Source organism: Penicillium paradoxum (genome assembly GCF_028828445.1).
Source record: "Penicillium paradoxum strain IBT 22861 chromosome Unknown utg000002l_segment0_segment0, whole genome shotgun sequence".
Taxonomy (NCBI): Eukaryota; Fungi; Ascomycota; class Eurotiomycetes; order Eurotiales; family Aspergillaceae; genus Penicillium; species Penicillium paradoxum.
Window position 1 is genome coordinate 649,909 of NW_026643180.1, and position 23,822 is coordinate 673,730.

General features: G+C 50.6%; 8 protein-coding genes across 8 annotated transcripts; 2 read left to right on the forward strand and 6 right to left on the reverse strand.

Moving 5' to 3' along the window:
- Nucleotides 1-128: 128 nt before the first annotated feature.
- On the reverse strand, nucleotides 129-1,911 carry N7457_000238 (pyridoxal phosphate-dependent decarboxylase family protein; the record flags this gene model as incomplete). The annotated part of the gene is made up of 2 exons (XM_057171306.1): nucleotides 129-1,778; nucleotides 1,864-1,911. The coding sequence occupies 2 exons, from the start codon at nucleotides 1,909-1,911 to the stop codon at nucleotides 129-131; spliced, it is 1,698 nt and encodes a 565-aa protein (XP_057035209.1).
- Nucleotides 1,912-2,530: 619 nt separating this feature from the next.
- Nucleotides 2,531-4,702, reverse strand: nop9 (RNA-binding RNA processing protein NOP9; the record flags this gene model as incomplete). Its single annotated transcript, XM_057171307.1, has 1 exon — nucleotides 2,531-4,702. The coding sequence occupies one exon, from the start codon at nucleotides 4,700-4,702 to the stop codon at nucleotides 2,531-2,533; it is 2,172 nt and encodes a 723-aa protein (XP_057035210.1).
- A 202-nt stretch (nucleotides 4,703-4,904) lies between these two features.
- Nucleotides 4,905-6,635, reverse strand: N7457_000240 (RCC1 domain-containing protein; the record flags this gene model as incomplete). The annotated part of the gene is made up of 1 exon (XM_057171308.1): nucleotides 4,905-6,635. The coding sequence occupies one exon, from the start codon at nucleotides 6,633-6,635 to the stop codon at nucleotides 4,905-4,907; it is 1,731 nt and encodes a 576-aa protein (XP_057035211.1).
- Nucleotides 6,636-6,899: 264 nt separating this feature from the next.
- On the forward strand, nucleotides 6,900-9,422 carry N7457_000241 (Golgi transport complex subunit COG3; the record flags this gene model as incomplete). Its single annotated transcript, XM_057171309.1, has 4 exons — nucleotides 6,900-7,123; nucleotides 7,177-7,516; nucleotides 7,569-8,588; nucleotides 8,643-9,422. 4 exons carry the CDS (start codon nucleotides 6,900-6,902, stop codon nucleotides 9,420-9,422), a joined length of 2,364 nt encoding a protein of 787 aa, XP_057035212.1.
- Nucleotides 9,423-9,799: 377 nt separating this feature from the next.
- On the reverse strand, nucleotides 9,800-14,678 carry bck1 (uncharacterized protein; the record flags this gene model as incomplete). Its single annotated transcript, XM_057171310.1, has 3 exons — nucleotides 9,800-9,920; nucleotides 9,975-11,757; nucleotides 11,816-14,678. The coding sequence occupies 3 exons, from the start codon at nucleotides 14,676-14,678 to the stop codon at nucleotides 9,800-9,802; spliced, it is 4,767 nt and encodes a 1,588-aa protein (XP_057035213.1).
- Nucleotides 14,679-15,976: 1,298 nt separating this feature from the next.
- Nucleotides 15,977-17,899, reverse strand: N7457_000243 (Major facilitator superfamily domain general substrate transporter; the record flags this gene model as incomplete). The annotated part of the gene is made up of 3 exons (XM_057171311.1): nucleotides 15,977-16,911; nucleotides 16,969-17,582; nucleotides 17,640-17,899. 3 exons carry the CDS (start codon nucleotides 17,897-17,899, stop codon nucleotides 15,977-15,979), a joined length of 1,809 nt encoding a protein of 602 aa, XP_057035214.1.
- A 1,964-nt stretch (nucleotides 17,900-19,863) lies between these two features.
- Nucleotides 19,864-21,752, reverse strand: N7457_000244 (alpha-keto acid decarboxylase family protein; the record flags this gene model as incomplete). The annotated part of the gene is made up of 4 exons (XM_057171312.1): nucleotides 19,864-19,959; nucleotides 20,014-20,221; nucleotides 20,270-21,497; nucleotides 21,560-21,752. The coding sequence occupies 4 exons, from the start codon at nucleotides 21,750-21,752 to the stop codon at nucleotides 19,864-19,866; spliced, it is 1,725 nt and encodes a 574-aa protein (XP_057035215.1).
- Nucleotides 21,753-22,230: 478 nt separating this feature from the next.
- On the forward strand, nucleotides 22,231-23,432 carry N7457_000245 (THUMP domain-containing protein; the record flags this gene model as incomplete). The annotated part of the gene is made up of 6 exons (XM_057171313.1): nucleotides 22,231-22,269; nucleotides 22,321-22,416; nucleotides 22,546-22,693; nucleotides 22,781-22,995; nucleotides 23,116-23,256; nucleotides 23,307-23,432. 6 exons carry the CDS (start codon nucleotides 22,231-22,233, stop codon nucleotides 23,430-23,432), a joined length of 765 nt encoding a protein of 254 aa, XP_057035216.1.
- Between the last annotated feature and the right edge of the window lie 390 nt (nucleotides 23,433-23,822).

Here is a 23,822-nt window from a genome sequence, read left to right on the forward strand (position 1 = left end):
CCCTCGGGCGTTAATTCTATATATGACCCTTTACATTTGCCCTATATATATTGTATGTCGTATCCCATCTCTCGTGTCCGTAAAATCTATATGCGCAAGCAAAAGCACAAGAAATCCAACGCACCTTTTTAAGCATGGTGCACAACAGGGCCGTGTCCATGCTCACCAGGTCGCTTCTGGGGAACAGTCGACTCGCTTGCCTTGAGAGACCCAACGATTTCAGGACCAACTTCTTCGATGGCGCGGACAAGTGCATCGACGGTCTCCTTTGTGGTTTGGACATTCACCACGCAGCGGAAGAACTTGCCATTTCCGACCGCATCTTCATCCCCACTGGGAGGCGCGAAGTCCACCATGAAGCCCTTAGGCACGATAGCATGGGTCACTTGCTCAGTGACCTTGCTATTCTTCTTCCCGCGCTGTGTCTCATTTGAGACGATGCCGCGCGGGTACACGGACTCCTTGCCCGGAGCATAGTAGAAGCACACCTGCAGACAAGGAGGGGGATTCTCGCTAATAAGAACAAAGTCGGGGTGTTGGTCGATGGTGTTGGCCAAGTGAGTGGCAATGCTGCATGCCGAGTCAATCTGCTGCTGGTAACCCTCGTTACCGTAGTATGTCCAGCCCAAAAACAGCTTCAAGGAATCGGCACGTCGACCGCATTGGAGAGTAAGGTCTGCCAAATCCCACACTTCCGGTGACTCCACCTCTAGTTCCGTCTCTCCGTTTGCGTCGCCATTGGTGGCGGGCTCGTCTTCATTGTGGAAGAGATATCCCGCAGGGAGAGTGTTGGCCTTGTGGAACTGGCGAAGATCTGATGCTAGCAGGTATGAGCAGGTGACAGGAACGCCGAGCATCTTGTGCGGGTTGATGGCAATACTGTTTGCTTTCTCTGAACCGGCTAGCTTATGCTTTTGGCTCTGCGAGAAGACAAATGAGCCACCCCAAGATCCGTCGATGTGGAACCACATGTTGTATTTTTGGCAAATGGCCGAGATTTCGTTGAAGGGGTCGAAAGAGCCCAGGACGGTAGTACCCGCAGTGGCATTGACATAGAACGGCGTCCGGCCTTCACTTTGGGCCTTCTGCACCAACTTCTCAAGCTCAGCTGGAATCATACGACCGAATCTGTCAATGGGAACAGGCCAAACGGCACTGCTTCCAAACCCAAGCATCTGCGCCGCCTTTTCCACACTATAGTGGCCGTGAGCACTCGTGAAGAGCACGAACTTGTACCCGCCATTGCCGTCTGCTTTGGTGCTCGGGTAGAGGTTGTTGCGTGCAATGACAATGGATGTGGTGTTGGATGCGGATCCGCCCTGCACAGAAATACCTCCAGCCCGGGGACCGTTCAGTCCGAAAAGGTTCGCCAATCGCTGACCAGTAAACTTCTCAATAACCGTCAGGGCGGGCGAGACCTGGTAGACATGCACATTGGTGTTCAGAGTAGCAAGAATAAGCTCTGCTGCCACACCAGGGGCGTTGGTTGACGCATACAGCTTGTCCAAAAAGCCCTGGTGCCAGGTGTTGACCGAGTATTGCAAGACCTTTTGCAAGACCTCAATCAGACCTTCTTGCTTTGTACCTTTCTCTGGAATCTCGAGCTGAAGAATGTCCCGCAGTTCTTCGGGCTTCTTGTAGTCTACCAGTGATGTCCCGGCGAGTCCAGTGTGTCCGTTGGTACCGTTGGTGGCATTCTTCTGTGCTGAGACGCCGCGAGGATCTTCGTCTGCGGATCGAATAAAGGGAATCAGAAGCTCTTCGACTGCTTTCAGAAGCTGAACACAATGCGTATATTAGCATAAGAGCCCTGATCAGAGAATCCAGCGGGGTGCAGATCATTGCGGGATGGAGTTGACTCACGCTTTGCACTTCTTCAGCGCGGCCGGTGGGTTGCGCAATGCCTGACATTTTTACAAATCTCTATCCTCTGTGGCCTATGTGTGGGAATGCGAGAACGGCCTGGAAGATGTCTATGCCAACAAGGAAAGAATAGGGAGTCGAAATTGGGAGAAAAAACTTTCCTTTGCGGCGGTTTCGGAGATGGCGACAATCCCGCAGAGCCTGACATCATCCGCGCCCTAAGCAGCTCCTAGGGGAGATGCGATCTATACTCATGTTTGAACCTGGGTTCCCAATTAACCGTCTATATGTGATTCAAGTATCTATCGGGGTAAATCCATGGCATATACCCTGCAGATACATAATATGCATCCCAATGAATAAGAATTTTAAGATTCGGGCGGACCTGCAGGAACCCGCAAGCCGGTGCATTGTTCCAAGATTGCCCCATGAAACTATACAACTTTACAATCGAGTACAACTTTGCGCTGAGAGTACTCCTACAATATTCAATGATCTTGTCCTTTTATCGATTTGAAAAAAAGCCATTGGAACCCTCGTAAATGTGAAGTTAAGAAAATACAATTGAATAGCTGGAAGATACTCCGACGCCTTTTTGTTGGTATGGATACATGTGCATTTCGTCCAATATGTAGATTTGTATGGCACCCAGCCTCACTACAGCTCTTTATTTGCTAGCGACTGCTGTCTGGTTGGCACCAGTGGCACCAGCCTCCTTTGCTTCCTGGGCTGCTGCGTACCGGGCTCGCGCTTGGTCGAGCTTAGACTTAGGGCGTTCGGCAACTTCATTGCTCTCGTTCCGCTCCTCAAGGCCCTTAGCCTTGTGGGCCCAATCGCGTCGACGACGTTTGAAGAGATCCATAGACCAGTTTCGCCAGACTGCACGACCAACAAAGGAATCGCGGAGCTCCTGTTCATGCTGCGAAAGTTCTTGCGCCATCCGCTCCTTGACGAAGAAGATATCCTTGGTGGCGGACCAGAGCGCGTCCACAACGTGTGAGCCGCTGCTGCTCAGGGCGAGGGGTGTGAGATGGCCCTGGAAGCGGGTGGTGAGCTGTCGGCGGATTTGAGGGGTGGAGGTTGTGGAATTAAGGGCCTGCTGAAGCACGCGGGAAGTGGTGGGCTCTTGAGCAAGTTGTACGATGGTCTCGGAGGATTGGGCGAGTAGACTTGTGTAGACAAGTTGGCTCATCGGGCCTGGAACGGTCAACATAGCCTGTACTAGCAGAGAAGCATGCAATTTCTCTGATTTCTCGGCCGCAGACATCGGAGGTGGGCCCCGCGGCTTGCGATCCTTTCCGTCGGTATCTTCATCCATATCATGGTCTTCAGATTGTGGGGCAGTGTTCTCTGAGATGTTGAACTTGAGCATCTGCTGAAGTCTGATAATGGGATCTGGGCTATAAGCAGCCTCGAGTGCTTCGGCAAGAGGCTTTGTGTCAACACCACGAACCACACAACGCTCAATCAAAACCTTGGGGACGATAAGTCTCGACCGTTCAATGAGGCCAGTAACTTCGGGGATGATGTTAGTCATGGCAATTTTCAAGTCATCCTTGCCAAGTCTTTCCAACATCCGAAGGACTACATAACCAGCAGTGCTATTGCGCGAGAGAGAACCAATTCGGTCACCCAAGTTGTTCCTGTAAAGATTCTTGAATGCTTTACCGGGAAGGTAACGCACCATCGTCTCCAACAAGCGAGAGCCAACCGGATCATAGAGGAGACCACGAATGAAGACCGAACTTTCGGATTCTTCCTCAAACGAGTCATCGGGAACCAGTCTTCGAATGGTCGACTTGGGATTTTTGGCGCTGGACTTTCCAAAGTGAGAGAGCTCCAGGAACAGAAGTACCTGTAGGACGGGGTTTCCAACTGGATGGGTAGCCAGAGCGCGGAGATAAACATCGTCAAGACCAGCAATCATATCGGTCATGATCTTCTTGAGTGCCGGCTCAAATGACTCTGGAACCTTGTGCTTTTCAGCCTTAGACTTGTCCACTTTCTCCTCGCCCTGAACGGTGGGGATCTCGAGTCTTTCCTTCTTGCGACTCGCGACAAACGACTCATTTGATGTGACATCCACCGGCTCGCCTGCAAGGACCAGCAGGAGCACACGGATTGTATGCGACGCAAATCGTTCTGTCAACAAATAACCCCAGTTTTCCTTCAATTCTTCAATAACCGTCATGAACATCTCTGCGATCGACAGTTCCGGCTCTTCCTCTCCATTTTCCTCCGAATCTTTGGGTTGAGGCTTCGTCTTCTGCATCATCGCAGGCGCAGCGTGAATGAAAAGTGTTTCACAGCAATGACTCGCGAACCGGTGCTGCACTAGGTGGAGGAAGTGGCCGATGAATTTGCTGAATATGCGGCGCAATTGCCGAGCGTTTGACATCGAGATCAATTTCTCCATAAGTCTGGAACATCCCTGACTACAGGCGATCTTCAACTCCTTGCCACTGGCTTCCGAGTAGACACTGTCGACAAACAAGCTACGCTCTTCAGCGTCCTGGAATTGGTTCAGCTCCAACATTTCGTTGGCGCGTGAAAAGTACTCCGACTCCTCCTCGTCTAGAAGACCGTAGAAAACCATATCGCCGTTTTCTTCAGGTCTCTGACCCTCCTGCTCTTCACCCTGGTCGAGGGGAATATAGTCCGCATTCTCCTGAAATTCGGCGACACCGTTGGCTGCGTCGGTCTCGTCTGTCTCGTCGGCGGTGGACTTCAATCGCTTCGCAACGGGGGCGTCTGAGGCCTCCTCGAATTTTCTCTTGGACTCATCTTTCTCGGCCTTCTTCTCGGCCCTGCGGCCTCTTTTTTGTTGTTCGCGAGGCATTGTGGCAGTGTGTCGTGAGGAAGGCTCAAGCTGAAGCGCTGGAAATTTTTTGGATAAGCGGTGGTCCAAGCGTCTCCGCGGCGATAGATGTTTGGTCAGTTTGCAACTGCCACGGTTCTAGATTGACAAGGAGACAGATGGAGGGAAATATTATAAATGTGTTTCGTATGGCATCACTAATATACAAGTTTATTTTCTGTTTTTACACTGCAGAGTAAATGGCAGAGACATGGCGGCCACATTCAACACGCTGTTCCATGTTCACATTGCGCTTCCCAACCTTGCCCTTATGACGAGGCATAATCTGCAATCGCGCTTCAGCCTGGGTCTTCTTATTCTCGGGTGGTGCATTGATGTGGGTAGGTTTGGACTGGTTGCTTCGCTTTCCTGTTCCCAGCTGGAAGTGCTCGTTGCCTCCCCACCAGAGTGCGTCATAGCCCCAATCTTTAGATTGATCCAAGGAGTCCTTGGTGTTTTTGCTGACGCTAGTCTTGTTGTCCAAGATAGCAGAGACATGTGTTGTGCCAACAGACATGGCCCGAATTCGGATAGGGGTCACTTGGTTGGTCTTCTCGTCATATTCGTTCATACCACTCAAAGATTTCACCTTAGTGGGAGAATCCTGTAGATGAATCCATTTGCCATTGCCGAGAGTGCCCCAGATTCCTCTGCCACACGACCACGTGTCAGCAGTGACATTGCCCAGATCACGAACATCAGCGGCCTCTTCCTCAGGACCCAAAACGCGTTTAGCATCAACGGTGAAGAAGGTGTTGGCGCCACCGGCAGCAATGCTGGTAGCCTTGGTCAAGTATAGATCCCTTTTATAGAGTTTTCCCACCTTCAAAGCGAAGGGAGCATCCTGGAAAGGCCTCCCGGGCTCGAAATCCACACCCAATTGACCAAATGAGTTATCGCCAAAGCCAAACACACGACCATCTTTGCTCAGTGCAAGCGAGTGGTAGTCTCCAGTGGCAATCTGAACAATCTTGGCGCCCTTGAGCGCTGTGACTTCATGGCAGGAGTCTGCTGGTCCCTTGGGTCTGGTGGACCAGGTAAGTCCCGCCACACCAAGTTGACCAAGGGAAGGATAGTTATCGGTGGATGATGCTGCAGAGAAGACTCGACCAGAATTTGTGAGAAGAAGCACATGTTCCAACCCGCCGCTGATTGTAGTGACCTTTTCACCCAATTTCAAGGATGGACTCAAGATACGATAGCTCAGATTGGCCTGACTGCCCCAGAATGGAATCCAAGAGCCTTGTCTTGGCTTAGGTCCGGTGTTCTGCTCATTCTTAGATGTGGGCAACGAGTATACTGTGCCATCTGAGGATAGTGCAATGACTCGACTTTCGGACAGAACGACTGAGATGAGGTTCTTGCCCGTGAGAGTCGGTGTGGGCTGGTATTCTGACTCCGAGAAAGCATGACCCCACTGAACCAGGTCTCCATTCTCGGTGATTGCCGCACCAGCCTTTTCCTCGATCTTGAGATCTCTTAGCACCTGACCATTAAAGTATTTGAAGCGCCGAGGAGTCTTGATATCGGTGTCTTTGGATCCTGGATCCACTACACGGTACACGTTTGAGCCCCATGTGTAGACAGCAGGACTTTTCAAGCTTCGCTTTTCCTGCACAAAATCGACTCGGAGATCGTTGACATCAATGGCAGCCTTCTTCGTAACCTCCGGAGTATTTGACCAGGGCTCCTTTCCCCCATCAGCCAGGTATGAGTAGCCCAGAAAAGCTGCAGTTCCAGTCACTGCAAATCCGAGAGAATTGCGGATCCAATGCGATGATGGACCTGGCTTCTGTGATCCACTGCTCGCAAATCGAGACCATTGTGCATTGAATGGCCGAGTCGTCGGAGTCCTGAGAGGGCGTAAAGCAAGAATGGATTGCGTCGCGGGCCGGCGCATTCGGGTTGACAACATTTTGGATGATGGCCGTATTACCAGCTAGAGCATACCAAAGCTGCAATTGTGAGATTGTATCCGGGGAAGCTCCATATGCCGCGCTTGTGATTTGTTGCAGTAGATCCAGGCGGGAGCTCTTGGCAGAATCGATCTAAAGGAGTTGACCACATCGCATTTCGGTTTCGACATCTAGACCGGTCTAAGTTTCTCTCTGAGTAAATCAGTAGAGAGATATGCGCTGCAGGTTGAGTCCGATTATACCCCCCGGGCCTTGACTGAACCATGCCTTCCACAAAGCAGCAGCGTGCCCGCCGCCAGACTGCTCCCTCCGGCCCGCCGCGCAAACCCACCGCCAGCGAAACTAAATCTAGCCTCCAGGCACTGGATGAGACTTCGCCTGCCTCTCTTGAATGGAGAGCACCTGGATGGAATAATGAACTTGAGTTCTCACAGTGGCTCAATGGCGTCAAGGATGATCTGATTGAGGAGAGCTATGATGAGTACCAGTACGATCAACTTGGGACTGTAATCGGATGTTTACTGATGCAGTTCTCACTAGAAACTGCTTAGATGAACTTGAACAATCGAAGGAGCACATTGACGAAATATTAACGAATACCCTGACCCTCTTGGATGACCTATCCAGCTTGTCGGAATCATTCAAATCGGTCGAGACTCAAACATCGAACTTTGAGAAACAATGCGAAGGGCTTCTGTCTGCCCAAGAACGGGATACAAAGCTTGCCAATGGAATCCAGAACAATCTTCACTATTATGACTTCTTGGACCCCGCGTCGCGGCGTCTCAATGCTCCCGGTGCGGGGAATACAGTCCGCGACAGGGACTTTTCAGATATGCTGAGACGTCTCGATGTGTGCTTGGATTATATGGAAACACATGTTAGTATCTAAGTCATAGATTTTGCCGCGCCTATCGCTGACATCTTTGCAGCCGGACCAAAAAGAGGCAGAGGTCTATCGCTCTCGGTATCGACTGCTGCTAACGCGTGCCTTGACGCTTATCCGCGGCAACTTTGTATCTGCACTTAAGGATATTCACCAGAATGTCTCCAAGAAGATTTCGGATCAGCAGTTGAATGACACAGCCTTGTCGGCTCTTCTGTACGCCAAATTCCGAGTCGGAGCGCCCGAGCTGAAGCAGATTGGGGTTGAGATTCAAAAGAGAGCTGTACCACCGCTCAACCCGGACCAAAATAATGAGGCTGAATATCAAAGTCTGATGAATGAACTGCACAGCAATTACGCGGCTACCCGTGCGAAGCTGATCATTCCACTCGCCCGCAAGAAGCTCGGCGAAATCTCACAGACGCCTAGTTCATCCAAGGATCTTGTTGCCTTTGCTCGAGCCAGTATCAGCTATATCCGTGGGCTGTGTCTAGATGAATACGATCTATGGGGAGAATGGTTCCATGGAAAAGGAGGTTTGTATGACTTCCTCGAGACGCTATGTGAACCACTCTATGATCATCTTCGTCCCCGAGTTATCCACGAATCCGACATCGTCAAGCTATGTCAGTTGTGCAATTTATTACAAACTCGCTACTTCTCGGACCCCGAAGAAGAACTGGAACAGGTTGAAAGCAACCATCTCGACTTCTCTGTGTTGATTCAGCCGGCTTTGCAAGATGTTCAGGCCCGACTGGTCTTCCGTGCTTTGGCTGTTCTACGCGACGAAATCGAACGATATAAACCTCGACCAGAGGATATCGATTACCCCATGCGCAACCGACAAGTATCTCTTACCGTCTCAGATACTCAGATCTCGGGCAAAAAGGACACATCCGCCGATACATTGATCGACATGACCGCCAAACAAGGCGATGATACAGGCGAATCCACACAAGAAACAGACGGGAAATGGGACTTTGAGACCCAGACCGCCCTAAAGGGCTGGTATCCAACACTACGGAAAGCAATCTGGCTACTGAGTCGGATATACCGTTTAGTGAACGTAAGACGCCTGCCCTCAATCACCCTCTTCATTCACCCCTACTAACCATCCCAGTCCACCGTCTTCGACGACCTAGCCCACCAAATCGTCCACCAAACAACCCTCTCCCTCCAAAACGCCAGCACCCTAATCTCAGCCAAAGCCACCCCAGCCGACAGCCAACTATTCCTAATGAGCCACCTCCTAATCCTAAAGCAACAAATCGTCGCCTTCGACATCGAATACGTCTCCGCAGAAGTCTCCTTCGATTTCTCCGGCATGACAAGCACATTCTGGGAATTGCGCGAGCGCGGCGGCCTCTTCAACCCACGCAACCTAATGCGCCTCGTCGGCCACGGCCTCATCCCCCGCGTCGTGGAGAACATGCTCGACGCAAAAGTCGAGTTAGACGGTCGTCTTCGCACGGTCATCAACGACTTCATTAATGCCTTTGCTGCTCGCATGACCGCCTCATTACCGGCTAAATTCATCGATGCCCGGAATCTGGCCCGCGGCGAACTCATCCTTCCCTCTTGCCGTACCATCGAGAAGGAAGTGCCTGGGCTGCGCAAGGTCTTGAATGAGTATATTGATGATACGCGCATGAAAGAGACGCTGGTTGGTGCGGTCCAGGATCGCACTATTCAGATCTACGAGGATTTCTTCGAGAAATATACTTCCTCCGAGAAAGGGAAGGGTAATTTCGTCAGTAAGAAAGGAAAGGGCCGGGATGATGCTGTTTGGGATGTTAATACCTTTGCCGAATGGTGCGAGGGTGTGTTCCGCGTCGGCGTCACTGGCTTGCAGGGTGATATCCCCGAGGATGATGACGATCTCCTGAGCACCGGCTCTTAAGCCTCGCCCTTAATTATTGTGATTTTTTTTTTGACCATCCGCATCTTGAGCATAGATACCATGTGGAATTAAGCACTTTTGTACCATGTATAGGCATAATGATTGTATGCTTTTTCGTGAAGCCCGAAGCAAATTACTTCTGTAGTTTCTAGGGGTAATAATCCAGCCCCCTGGTAAATGTGATTTATCCACAAGAGAAAAAGTATGTACAGCTGACCGGAAAGTCTGAAAAAAGGAATTCAGACGACAAATCTCGCTTCAAGCATGTCAAAACAAAGAAAAGGGTATGTGCAGTCGATAGAAGAACGTGCAAAGTCACCATAGTTACTCCGAGCTCAGTGAAAAGAAAAAAGAAAAAGGATAATCGAGCTGAGCACTCAAAGAACATCACGAATCTTCGCATACAATTCCGTGTCTAGGAAATTATAGTTCGCATCAGACTCGCAGAACGGATGGCGCGTGAGCAGAGTTCCAGCCGTGGGGCGCTCAGCCGAGTCACTGGGAAGATATTAGCAAACCCCTGAAAAAGTCCAATATCAGATGAGAACTTACATTGTGAAGCAGTCGTACATGAACGCGAGAGCTGCGGGAGTGATGTTCATAGAAACATCATCGGGAATCGGCGGGGCCTGACTCAAACTGCCGAGCTTGAAGATAGCGCCGATGGCTTCTTCTTTACTCCATGGGCGACGACCAGCAAACATCTCCAACACTACACAGCCCAGAGACCAGATATCGACCTTGGCGCTGTAGCCCTGGCCCTGGGATTGGATGACCTCCGGGGCCATCCAGAAGACTGAACCCTGCATGGAGTTGGACGAGTCATTGCCGTAGATGTCGTCTGTTTTCTTTGAGATACCGAAGTCTGAGATCTTGCAAGTTCCATCGAGATCCAGGAGGATGTTGTCTGCTTTCAGGTCACGATGGAGGATTCCCTTGTCATGCAGATATGCCAATCCGCCGAGGGTTTGTCGGGTGAGTGATCTGACGACGCTTTCTTCGAACTTGCCATGCTTGCGCAGACAGCTTCCGACAGAGCCACCGGAGATATACTCTAGGTAGATGGAAATGGAGAATTCGCCACGCTCGCAACCAAGATATTGCACGATGTTAGGATGTTCGAGGTGTTGCATTGTGTCGATTTCTTGGTCTAGGGCGGCGACCATTTCCTTGATACGGTCTTTGTCTGCGCCTGCAATGCGTGGGTTGATCTCAACTAATTTCACGGCCAAGACTTCACCATTGTCCGCGTTCATGCCGAGGTATACACGGCCGTAAGTACCCTTGCCGATAAGTTGACCGCGGATGATGCGGAACGTAGGCTGTCGCTGAGGAACAGGGCCGGTATTCGACGCCATCTGGAGATTGTTTTGTGGGATGGGATCAAGCTGGCTAAGCCTGGTGCCGGGTCGGGGCTTGATTTGCATGATCTTGGCGCCGAACATCTTCGTACTCTTTCGGCGCAAGAGATCACCCGAGCGTTGGGGGCCAGCAGCGCTGACGCTCTTCGTCCGGTTCGCACCCTGGGCTACCTGTCGGATGGATTTCATGCGAGATAGCCCACCGCCACCAGCGCCACTACGAGCAAGTTTCTGTCGAGCGAAATTGATAGGTTCAGGCGGTCGGACGGTGGATGCATCGGCTGCATGGGAGTTGGTATTACTAGAGGCTAGATGTGGCAGGGGTGGCGGGATTTCCTTTTTGTCTTCGCCATTTGGAGCTCTGGTATTGGGCGACGGGGGTTCATCCAGATAAGGAGCGTCAAGGTCAACGTCGGGGAAGAAGTCGTCAAGATGGTCGATAACGCCTTCGACCGCAGGTCTGCTTGCCCAGACATCTCTGGCAAATGAGTCGCGTCGTGGTAATGGTCTCTCATCTTCAGGCGACACTGGTCCCCAGGTGCTGGAAACCGGCTCCTTTCCATCTGATCCATATCCGCTAGAACTGGGACCGGCAGTACTTGGAGATTTGAATCTGACAGACGGTTTGGGTCCGAGTTGTCCTTTCGTGTTCACTGTGAGCGAAGGCCTTTCCGACTTTCTTTCAGGTTCGGCTTGCGCTACTGCTGGTTCTTCCTTGGCCCTTGACGGTCGAACTTGGAACAAGCCATCGTCGGAGTCATCATCTGAATCGTCTTCGGAGTCTTGTTGTGTCTGAGGAGTGCGCTGGAAAGAGACTTGGTTTTCTTCAAAATCGAACTCTGGGCCAAATGACTTGCGGGTTTGCAAGGCCGGTCTTGGTGGGTCATCAGAAACAGGGTTTTCGGGTGATTGATTGGCAAACGAGACTGGTGGATTATCTTGTTCTATGGCTTTTGAAGAGGGCATCGAAGAGTCTAGTGGACAGTTAGCAAACGATCGATCCACCCGCAAAATGCTCATGAAAATACTGACCTAGAGTCGTTCTACTTGAAGAAGTCCCAATGGAGTCAAATGTTCCAGCTCGATCAGAGTCCGAGCTTGCACTGTCTCGGGTGATGGGCGAAGACTTAGAGACGACTGGAACCGAAGGTGCTGGCGTACCGACAGCGCTTGTTATGCGGCTAATGCTAGCAATTGCAGCTCCCAGCGACGGCTGGGCTCGGGTTTCACGAGTCTCACGGGTGGGTCTCCTGCTGAGAGAGTTGACTTTGGTAAGAGTGTTAGACTCGATTGGAGCCATTGGAGGCTTGCGAAGTGGTACAAGTGTGTCTCCCTTCTTTTCGTCGTAAGGCGAGATACGAGGGCTATCAAAATCGATGATTTTGTTTCGCCTGTACCCAGTGTCACTGTAGGCATTTTGATTGTGCTGACCAAGTGGTACTTTAGAAAGCAGGTATTGCTTTTGCTTTCGTTCCACATCGCGGAGGTGTTCCTCGTGGCGGGTCTGCAAGTCTGCATCGTCAGACACAGGAGTTTGGCTTGGATCTTTTGTGATATCTGCCGGGGATGTCTTTGCCGTAGAGGCTTTGAGGGTGTTCTGCCGAGAGCCTAGCAGTGGGGATTCCGGTATGGTGCGATGAGGTGATAATCTGTTAAGTGCTTCTTCATCCAGCGGTTTCCTGTGGACTTGATGAGGGGTTGCAGTTGGGGACATGTTAAGCCCTAAGCCATCTATCCGAGCAGTACTGGTTGGCATAGGAAGCATCGGGATTCCCCGTACAAATAGCTTGAGAGAACCGTATGCATCTGATTTATTTCGACGCGAGTGCATCAGTGTCGCGTCGCTCAAAGCATCTTCATGCTCGCTCTGCCCGGGCTCGGTGAGGTAAACCTGGGCACTGGTCGGCTCGACACCTATGGTTTGACAAATTCCGGTACGTAGGGACTCAGCAAACTCCATATCTGATATATCGATCAAACGGAAATTTAGACCATCCGTGGTCACAAAAACCCATTTTTTTGCTCCTGTGCTAGCCGTGGATGGCCGCTCACCGACCGACATGTCGCTAGAGTTGAAACTGGGCTTTGAGTAAGGGAGATAGGCCTCATTCGGACGAGTCTCCGGGCTCGTCGTAGGTGATGAATCCTCATGTCCTTGATCGGGAGATGGGTGGCTGGAAGTTGTGATTTTTGTTTTCTTCTTCAGAATATTAGAGAAAAAGCCCTTGGCATGTTCTTTGGAGTACGAGGAACCAGTATGGTCACTCCATTGCCGACCAGAGGCATCTTGGGGGGAGGGACGAGTAGCATCTTGACCTTGTCTACGGTGTTCAAAGTCTTGACCTTGCCTACGATCATAGTACCGTGGTGTGGCGCCACGGGTGGAACCAGCGATCGAGTCCGTGCTGTTGCCCCGAGAATGCTCGGGTTGTCTCAAAGTCAGATCTCCAGTAGACGCTGAAAAGGATCCTGCATAAGCAGCCTGCATGGCTGGGCTACCGCTTTTCGGGCTTTCTTCTGGGGGCCGAAGACTTGATGCCTGAAAAACGCCCGATTCGCTGCCAATGGACGGACTCTGGCGTCGATGGTCATTATTGATCCCCGCCAGGGCATTCCGAGTATGTTCAGACCGCGGATGGTCACCCCGTACCCAGGTTTCGCGCGCTGGAGATTCGTACTTCGGCGAATCGTGGCCAGCAGACACGGGCATGGTCACAGACCGCTGTCCAACCTGCTTTTGTGCCGCATTGGAAGCATGCAGGACATTGAGATGATCTTGACTCACATCATTGACACCGGGGATAGGGCCAGCAGAACGTGGCTCGTGATGGGGGAAATAGGCAGGATTACTCTCAGGAAACACAGCCGCCGGCAGCTGTGTCTGATTGAGTGGCGTCGAGACGGTGAGATCTTGGGGACCATCATGTATTTGACGGATCAATTTGCGCATACGCTTTCCTTCATCTCGTTCCCGACCAGGTTCCCATTTTTTGCCACTTTTGCCAACCTCCTTTGCCAATTGAGGATATACCACTTGGTGCATTTTCCCAAGGTTTCCTCGCCCACCGGCTCCCAGTCCCAGCTCGAGAAAGTCAGCCCCTTGGAGCTCCAATGATTTGAAGGTTTCCTGCCAATCATTGGAGAACGCATTTTTCGCGAGCCAGAGGAGCACCCGATCCAGTGGCCACTGGATCGCGGCTTCACTGTGAGACAGCCCACCTAGCGAAGCACTGCTATTATTGTGGCGATGACTGGAGGTCTTGGTAAGCTCAGTAGTTGGAGCTGTCATTTGCTGTTGCGGACTGTCGTTGGACGTCAATTCATGGATGTTGCCATGAAGAGCGTAAGGTGGAGCAATAGTGCGGCCACCCGGGGTCTGTGGGAGGGTTGTATCTGTTTTGTACGGGACTGAAGTATTGATATGATCCTGCATTTGGCTGAGACCCAATCGTTGCCTCTCGGCATTGGCGTGCGCGTAGGGATCGTACGGAGCTGCCGCTCGTCCGTGGGGGTCGAACAACCCGGGAATACCGACGCCAATAGTATCGTTCCCGGGAATGTATGTTGCAGACGTCAAAGCTTGATCATGTCGCGGAGGAACGACCGACAGCTGAGTTGGTGGACGGTTGTATGTCAAATGCTGGTTTGGTGCGGGGGCAAGAGGCGGCGGTGGTGGGAAGCCCGTATTCAGCGCCGGTCTGCTCCAATTTTGCTGCCATCCTGTCGGAGCTCCATAATTCGCCCCCGGGGGCGGACCAGGAGGTGGACCAGGAGGAGGTGGCGGCACCAGCGTTGGGGCCTGTGAGGGATGTCGCGGCGGAGGCCCAGGTAGGTTCATGTGTTGTGCTTGAGAGGAAGGTGGGGGTCCCGGGACATACTGCTGTCGTCCGTCCATTATAAAAGCCGATGCACTGGATCTGCAGTCCTTTTTGGAGTGATTGTATGCCGCTGTCTCGGCGGCGAGACCCAGGTGTCTTTCGGGCGGGGGTGTGTTCGGGGTTGTTCAGGTATGATCATTAACGCATCATGCTGGAGGTCCCAGGCAACAAACACACGGTCGGGTCTAAGATTGGAGGGCTGAATGGAGTATAGTTATCGCGATGATCGCTGCACTCGTGGGGAGCAGGGATAATACGAATTCAGGTTCTCGGTACGTGCGTTGACATGGTTCGGTTCGGCGTCTCCGGTATTATCACAGCGCTTAGGGTTGCGGAACGGACGGTGGTCGCGAGAAGGTTTGATAGGAGTCCAGGCAATGGCAAAATAAAGAAAACGGGGCAATCTGGGCTCCGGACTGTGAACTCAGTATATAGTTGCCTACCAAGGAGCTTCACAATGCGATTGGGCCGAAAGATCCAAACATCGGACGGTTGATAAAAATGCGCAGTGGAAATGCAGCACCAGCCACAACTCCTTACTTCCGACAGAATCTGGAACAGGTGGAACTCACCACGCACTTGATGAAGGGAGGAGATCCGAAATGCCCTTTAGATTGCTTTGATGCCTCGGTCACGTGGCTTCTGTTCCCGTGGGGCTGTTTCCTTGGTTTTCCTCTGTTCTATACACCTTGAACACGATGATCAAGGTACCTACGACAAGGTCAAGACGATAAAGAGGACAAAGAAACACAATGGTCTCTTCGGTACTCCGTATTCCGTACTGTTTTGCTCACTCTTTGCATGGGATACCCCCGAGACCCCCATCTGCGGCCCTGTAATCTCCCCATCTCCTCGTCGGTGGCCCGTGACCACCTGTCACTCAGTCTGCGCCAATGACAGCTCTGTGGCGTCGGTCCAAGTTGGCAATTGGTGATTTGGCCCTTAGTGTCGAAGTCACTACGGAGTACGGAGTATAGCGAAGTTGATCAAAGGGTCTCTCCTATTACAGCGCATACGCAGTGTTGTCCTTCATACCCCATGGCCAACACACCTCACATTCCCCCCCTAACCCCCTACAGAACAAGAGCCGAAAGAATATACGGAGTACTAATTTGAATATAATCTAAAAGGTGGCACGGAGTATGTATTTCCATAAATTATATTCCACTATTAATTTCAACTCGCTATTAATCTAAGAAACCCCTAGCATTTAAGAATTATTTCTGAGAGGTCATAAATGACCATTAGACACATCAAGCATTCAAGGTTTTATACAGGAAGACTCGTGTCCAGATCCCGATAGCCTTCCCCAGATCTAAAGAACGGTACCCTTGTTCTGCTCCTTGTCAACTCGGTAGTGTCGCCACACACCGATACACGGAACCGCAAGGGCAAGAATAGCCGTCGCAGCAATGCACCCATACTTCTGACTGTAACCATAGGCGAAGTTGATCGCATCACGTTCCGGGGTACCGGGCAGATACGTCATCTGGGTGACCCAGCCACCATCGTAGATGGTGGACCACTGGTCCTTCGCACTATCCGGCAGCGCATCCCGCAAGCCCTGAGGGAAAGTGTTGGTGTAGATAGCAGCGGAGACGGCGTAGCCGATGGCACCGCCCAAATTCGAGAAAAGCGAGACAAGCGAGATCATCATGGGGATACCTTCACGGTCGGAAGCGCACATAACGGCCATCTGCTCGCCAATGACCAGCATTCCGCCGGCAAAGGCAATGAAGATCTGGCACATGATCACGTATCCAATGTCGGCGTCCGAGCCGCGGAAGTGGATCATCAGGCCAGCGCCGAGGGTCATGAGGGGCAGTGCGAAGAAGAGACAGCTATACTTGAACTCCTTCGTGTAGCGGATCCAGATACCGAAGATCGGGGACCAGAAGCAGGAACCCACGGTGTAGATAGCGGTCATGTAGCCAGTCATCTGAACGTTGAGGTTGTACACGACCATCACAAAGTAGTAAAAGTATAGATCCCAGGAGTAGAAGCTGAAATAGAGGACCGCCGACAGCAGGCAGGCACCAAGAACGGTACGGTCCTTGAAAAGCTGATAGGGGATGAAGTGAGTGCGGGTGAACCACTTTTCCCAGGCTGCGAAGCCGAAGAAGAGGAAGAAACCAACGATCAGGGGCGCGATGAAAGAGGCTTCTTTATACTGGGCACGGCCGTTGCTAGCCAAGCTAAACGGAAGGAGGAATAAGATAAAAGCTGCCATCAAGATGAAGGCACCGATGACTGTAAAGCGGGTTAGTACTTGATTGATATCAAAAAGAGAGATCTATCTATACTCACTGTCAAACTCGTGCAAATAGTAGACAATCGACTGCAGAGTAGTGCGGCCGCTAACCGGGCGCTGTAAAATACCCAACTTCTTGGCCTTGTTTTCATAGTACTTAAAGACGACAGCAAGAGGCAGGAAGACAAACGGCATAATGATGGCAAAAGAACCATAGGCCCAACGCCAGTTCGAATTCTCGAGGAAATGAGTAGCAGCCAAGGGACCCGTGAATGCAGTGCAAATGAAGGGAGTTGAGGCAAAGGCAAAGGCAAAAGCACGGTTGCGCATGCCCGTAGTATCGGCAACGAAGATATCCAGGATGATATAGATCGCGTCATATCCAACCCAGTAAAGAACGTAGCCGGCAGCGTAACTTTCAGGGTTGTTGCAAGAAGCGAGAATAATTATACCAAGAACATACACGCCTGTGAAGATGACCAGACCTTCGGCACGTCCCCACAGGGTCAAGATCTTTCCAACGGGCAGCTTGAGAACTCCGCCGACGATGCTTGCCAGAATCGAGGCTGTGGCCACCTGGGACGCATCCTGGAATTTGGAATAGGCATAGTAGAGAACATTGGAGCCAATGGAGGAATGCAATGCCAGCATGAAGAAGCATACCCAGATCCTGTGGGTGTCAGTGTCTAGCTTACCCGAGTTTCCTCTGCTTTTCCATGGCACTTACCAGGCATAGATCGCAAAGACAGCTTTCTTGTTCCAAACCAGAGCAACGGCCTCTGCCTTGCGCACACCATCTGCGATATTTGCGGTAACCTTGTCGGGGTGTTCCGATATCTCTTTCTCCGCACGATCCAGGTTGGTTGGACCATCGTCTACTCCAGTGTGCTCCAAGTTGAGATTGGACTTTTCATTTTCATGAGTTGGGCGCAAGTCCTCAACTACTATATTCTCCTTCCGGCCACGAGTCAGGTTGATGACACCCATGGTATATAGGTATTCCTTGGTCCTTTTCGTTTTCCAGACACGAAGAAGAAAAGACAGATAATATATGGGGGAAAGAAAGGAACTCCACGGACGACCCGGGGGTTCTAGTTATATACATACATAGGGAGGAAACACCAGAGCCGATTCCGGCACTTGACAGGAACTATCAAAGCTAGCCATGGAGTCTGGCTGAGACCTATTGCAGTTAGTTGCCTAGAGTGGGCACCAGAAAACGGATCAGATAACTGATGCCGTGGCATTTAGACTTTAACAACGGTCTATTTAATTCCGGACCCAAGCTCAACGAATGAGACATTCACCAATAAAATGTTTAGCTGTATCAAATTGAGACAATCCCGTGCAATGATTGGATTATAAGTGGAAAACGGGCCCATCGGTCATGTCCGGCGACAGTTTGGTTAGAAAACGTGAAAAAAGCTAGCTCCCTGACAGTAGCAGCTGATCATTCGGGACTGGACATTCTGCTTTCAAAGTTTGCTCGTTCTCACCAGTATATACCGTAAGACTAGGTACATGATGTTGCATTCAATGGTAAAGACACATGGTGCAGTAATATCAAGAGATCTCGTACAATCCAACGAGATCAGCCCACATAGGTAAAGGCCTACTTAAGTTCCATAGACTCGCTATAACATTCCACCCATGTCATCAGGCGGGAAACCGGGATCAAATCCAACCGCCTATATGGGAGGCCACGGGTTGATCTTGATGCTCAGCCCCGAACTTGCTCTTTCAGCCCCGGCCCACCCCGGGCCCGGCATCGGCACAAGGATACCACGCGACATTGACTCGGTATCCATTGGTTCTTACAAGATATAACAAGAGATCAGATGAAACATCCATGGATACAGCTAGCATTGTAGGAATGCTTGAGTCATGACCTCTGACATGGTCGCCGGACATAGTGTCGTTTTCAATTTCCATCTGATAAGATGAAAATTATCAGATCAAACCCATGGGTCCACTGGGTCGCTTTCCAAGGTTGGTCAGTGTATTCCCTGATCTCAGCACAAGAGCATCGACGTTCACTTCTCAGATGGAATTGTCACTGTGCCTCTGGCGCTCGGAGTAAGGTTTATTTTTGGCTTAGCTCTTTTATTTTATCCTATTGTTGTTGTTATAGGCATATTTTTCGTCGTTTGAGGCTTGTTAAATCTTCGGCTTTCTCTTATCGGTTTGCGTCCATGCGTGCCGACAGCCTAGCGTGGGTCAAATGTTCTAGAACATCCAATGAATGAGGAAAAGTGCCGCGCATCTCATGACTCGAGCCATATATCTCCATTTTGCCGAACGGCGAGATCTGGCAAGCGGACCCCGAGACATTTTCCATTTGAATCCTTGGAACGGCCATTTTCTACCAGGCTGCTAAATTGATTATCATATCTAGCCCAGTACTATTTTACATAGGCTGCTTTGCTAGCTCCAGTTCCAAGATAATCTAAAGCAAGAAGAATTGGAGAGAAATCTACAACAAGGAATTTAGGCTGAGTTCCCAATGTTATGCAGCTTTAGCTTTGGGGCACGAATGCTTATTTCGACATGACATGTAGAGACAGCGCTAAAAAATACTACAGTCTCGGACTATGTAGCCGAGGAGGCTGAAGTGGCGTGATGGAACCATGTTAAGACTTTTCCAAGCTTACTATGGGCCGATTATTGGAACCTAAATTGCAACCCCAACAGACTCCGAAAATATACAAGACTTGAAAAACGCTCATTTCGTTCCATTTCGTGATTGAGCAAGGATATTCGTTCAACTCAAGATAACGAGTGCTATTAATTTCCGCCGATCTGCGGCTCCAGATCCTATCACTTCGAAACAAACGCCGTAAAATGGAGGAAATAGACCACCGGGTGAAAGATCTGCCATTCAAATATTGCTTTCACGTTGCTGTCATATGCGTCGTGACATTGTGGCTCTAGTCACAATGGATTATCGTGCTTCAAGCGGCAGCTTTTGCGTTGCGCTGCGCAGCGGCCTCAGCGGTCAACTTCAAGCCTGCAGGGGCGTCATCGCGAGGCATGTACAGTTCGACCAACTAAATGATGCGTTAGCAGAAATCATAGGGAAACTTGAGTTGCTTGGTGCTTACCCGAAGCTTATCGGACACGTTGAATTCCTGGTCGGCGAATAACTTGTGGAGCTCGTCGCGAGTCTTGATCCGGTAGCCCTGGTAGTTGTCCTTCGCTCCGAAGACCTTGGGAATGTTGGCAAAGTCCCAGGGCTGGATGTCGTTGTATTCCGCATCCCATCCGTGGATGTATCGCTCGATGGTGTAGCCTTCGTTGCAGATCACGAAGCTAAAGATAGTCAGTACGTGGTAGATATGTCCCAAGTAGAGTACTTACATGATAGGGTTCAACTTATTCTTTAAGATCGTGCTGATTTCCTGCACAGTCAGCTGGATGCTTCCATCGCCAATGAAAAGAATGGTTCGGCGATCTCCCGTCTCCTTCGCGGCGAGAGCAGCTCCCTGGCAAGCTCCCATAGAGTAGCCAATGCTGCCCCAAAGGACCTGGCTAATGGCAGTCACATCCGCAGGGAAGCGGGTATCCCAAATACCAAAGTTAGCAGTGCCAGTCTCGGTAATGACGATGTCCTTTTCCTTCAGCCACTGGCCAATGATCGGCCACACCCACTTGTGGGTAATAGTCTGATCGGTAGAGGTCTGTTCGCTCTCGGGCAGTTTGTTCGTGAGCGTAGGAATAGAAGCACGGGACAGAGACTCCAACTTCTGCACAACCTGTCGTAGAACACCCTTCATGTTGATATTGGGGTACTCGGAGTACCGCACTCGCACGAAAGTGCTGTGGAAGTCAATGGTGTTCAACTTTCCCATGCGATAGGTGAAACCAGTAGTATTGAAGTCAGACTTGATGGCTCCAATGCTCAGAATGAGGTCGGACGACTCAACAGCCTCACTGACTCCGGGGTTGGAGCCATTGCCAGCATAAACGCCGCCGAAGTTTTTGTGGTTCTCGTTCACGGCCCCCTTGCCCATCGGAGTCACAAAGGTTGGCAAGCCGGACTTCTCCACCAAGTCGTGCACTTCATCCAACACGCGATGACGAATGGCACACGCATCAACCAGAATGATGGGGTTCTTCGCAGCACGAAGATACTTCATAACGACATCAACGACGTAATTCTCCTTCTCCGGGTCATTCTTGGGCAGTTCAAGATCAATGGGCGTCTTCAGGCGATCACCGTCGACCTTGGCGGCAACTATATCCGTCGGCAGGGTAACGTAGACCGGACGACTATGCCTCCAACATTCACGAATCGCACTGTCGATCAGAGTCGCTGCATCATGGGGATTGTTCAAGCGTGCGACATAGCACGAAATGCCCTCGCTCATTTTAGTGAAGACATTAAAATCACCATTTCCGAGGGTATGGTGCAACAACATGCCATCCTTCTGAGACTGGGTGGTGGGCTGGCCAACGATGTGAATGACTGGAACAAACTCCGAGTATGCGCCGGCAATGGCATTGAGGGCGGACAGCTCTCCGACACCAAAGGTGGTGACGATGGCACTAATACCTTTCACACGTGCATAGCCATCGGCCGCGTATCCTGGAAGCAGATGTTAGATCGAGAACAGATTCCTCGGGGTCCAGTCCCGAAGTCTGTCTTACCGGCATTGAGTTCGTTGCAGTTTCCAACCCAGTTGAGGCCACACTTAGGCAGGTAGTCCAATGCGGCAAGATTGTAGTCACCAGGCAAACCATGGAGTGAGCGGATTCCAACCTCATGTAGACGTCGGAAAAGGTATTCGGCAACATCAATGGGATTCTTGAGCTCCCGAGTAGCAATATCTGTAGACGCCATGATGAATTAATGTGTTAAGGAGATGAAGAGAGTGATGTATGGAAGAAGAGAAAAGACAAAGTGAGAGGGGTAAGCAGACAGATAAAGCAGCCCTGGAGCTATTTGGAACTTTTGTTCAACGGCGTCCCAACCGGATGGAGTGCTGGTGAAACAAGTCAGTGACGTAGTCACTGACTTGATGTCATGCCACTGTCCCACTGAACGACTTATCAACGAAAATGGGAATGTGTTGATAAAATGACATCTAGACACTCTACGGAGTACAAACTGCAGAGATAAGCACCAAGCTATTATTTTTAGTTGGGAATAAGCTATGGTACGATGTATAGCCATACGAAGGTGAAGCGCTCGTAAGTTGTCGATCACCGGCTCAATCCAATCACAGCCCAGACCGGGCCGATCACACAAAACTCCGACCCCGCCAACATTTCTGGATATCAGACCCAGTTTGATTATCTATTCCATGGGGAAAAGAGCCATGTCTGAACGGTCAAATCACTCTGCAAAGAAGAGAAAGGTATGTATTTACGGAGCAGAGCCTTTCAATCCTACTCACTGTTGGTTTTAGGGTGGGAAATGGCAGAAGCAGCAGACAAGTCGCGTCGGCATTGAATCAGGCGATGTGGGTGTCTTTGTGACATGCGACATGGGCAAAGAAAAAAATGTCTGACGGAGGCAATGGATATCTTCTCTCAGGTGAGATAACCTTCCGTTTTCCTATTTTTGGGTTTTTTATTCTTTAGTTCTTTTCCCTTCAGGGTCATTAGTACAGTTACACTAACTTTTGTACCAGGCTCTTGAGGCCGATAAGGAAGAGGAAGAAGAGCAAGACACCGATGATGAAGATATCGAAGCCCAGATCCGAAGGGAACTGGAGGGCCTACAGCCTAGCAAAGACAAATCGCGTCAATTCAAGCCCATGCAGATGGACATGCCATGTGGTAGGTCTCCGGTGAATCCAAAAAACGCCATTCGCTTATGCGCTCGGCCCTCAAAACGCGCAATGGTGTACTAATCATCCCTGATAGTGACATTCATGCGTCTGGATCCCTCAATAGACCCCGTTGCGCTAGTCCACCGTTTGTGTACCGAAGCGTACGCGAACCCAGAGACTAAGAAAAGTCGATATATTAAGCGCATGCATCCAGTCACGTCTGTTCGGAAGACTCTGAGTGTGGATTTGGAGGCTTTTGCTAAAGAGATTCTCAAGCCCCATTTCCATTCGGGAGGGCCACCGAAGACGGTGAGTTGAACCCCTCCCTATTGGGCACCGAAGATCCTACTGATATGGAAATCCCCTAACAACGCATCTTGCCGTAAAGGGAAATGCACGTTGGACGTTGCTGATCTTCTATCTATTTAGTACGCCATTCGGCCTACCGTGCGCGGCAATTCAAAGCTCAACCGGGACATTATCATCAAGGTCGTCGCTGACGTTGTCGGACCTGAACATCCGGTGAATTTGAAGAACTACGATCTGATGATTCTCGTCGATGTTGCTCAGGTGAGAAATGAAACACCTCTTCGAGTGGATTTGTAACTGACCCATTGCAGAATGTTGTTGGTATGAGTGTAGTTCAAGGTGATTATGATAAGCTGAAACGCTTTAACTTGGCTGAAATCTACGACCCTTCTCCGAAAGAAGAGATAGTCGCCCCGGTCCCCGAATCTAAGCCTTAGTTGCTCCGTACAATACCTCATATATGCCTTCTACAATAGGCGCAACCCACTTGAATGGAATTCCACGTTGTATAGTGCATACTATTTTCCTTATTGCCGGTCATCGTAACTATATATCTGGGTGATTGGTTTCATTCTGACATTAAGCCTGTGGAATGTTGAAAAGGAACTCCGACGGAAATGTTTTGTTGCTTTGGAAATTCGGGGGGAGGGGTGGGGGTTCTTATTTGTTCAACATAGTAGTTCTCGGCCCAGAGGATGTAGGAATTTGATCAATCTCCAGTGCGCTGGGAATGAATACGGGCTCAATCTTTCTTGGTCATCAGCTAAGGTGACCTCGGGACAATATACTCCGTGCCCGTAAGCGATGCCGACATGTCTTTGATGATG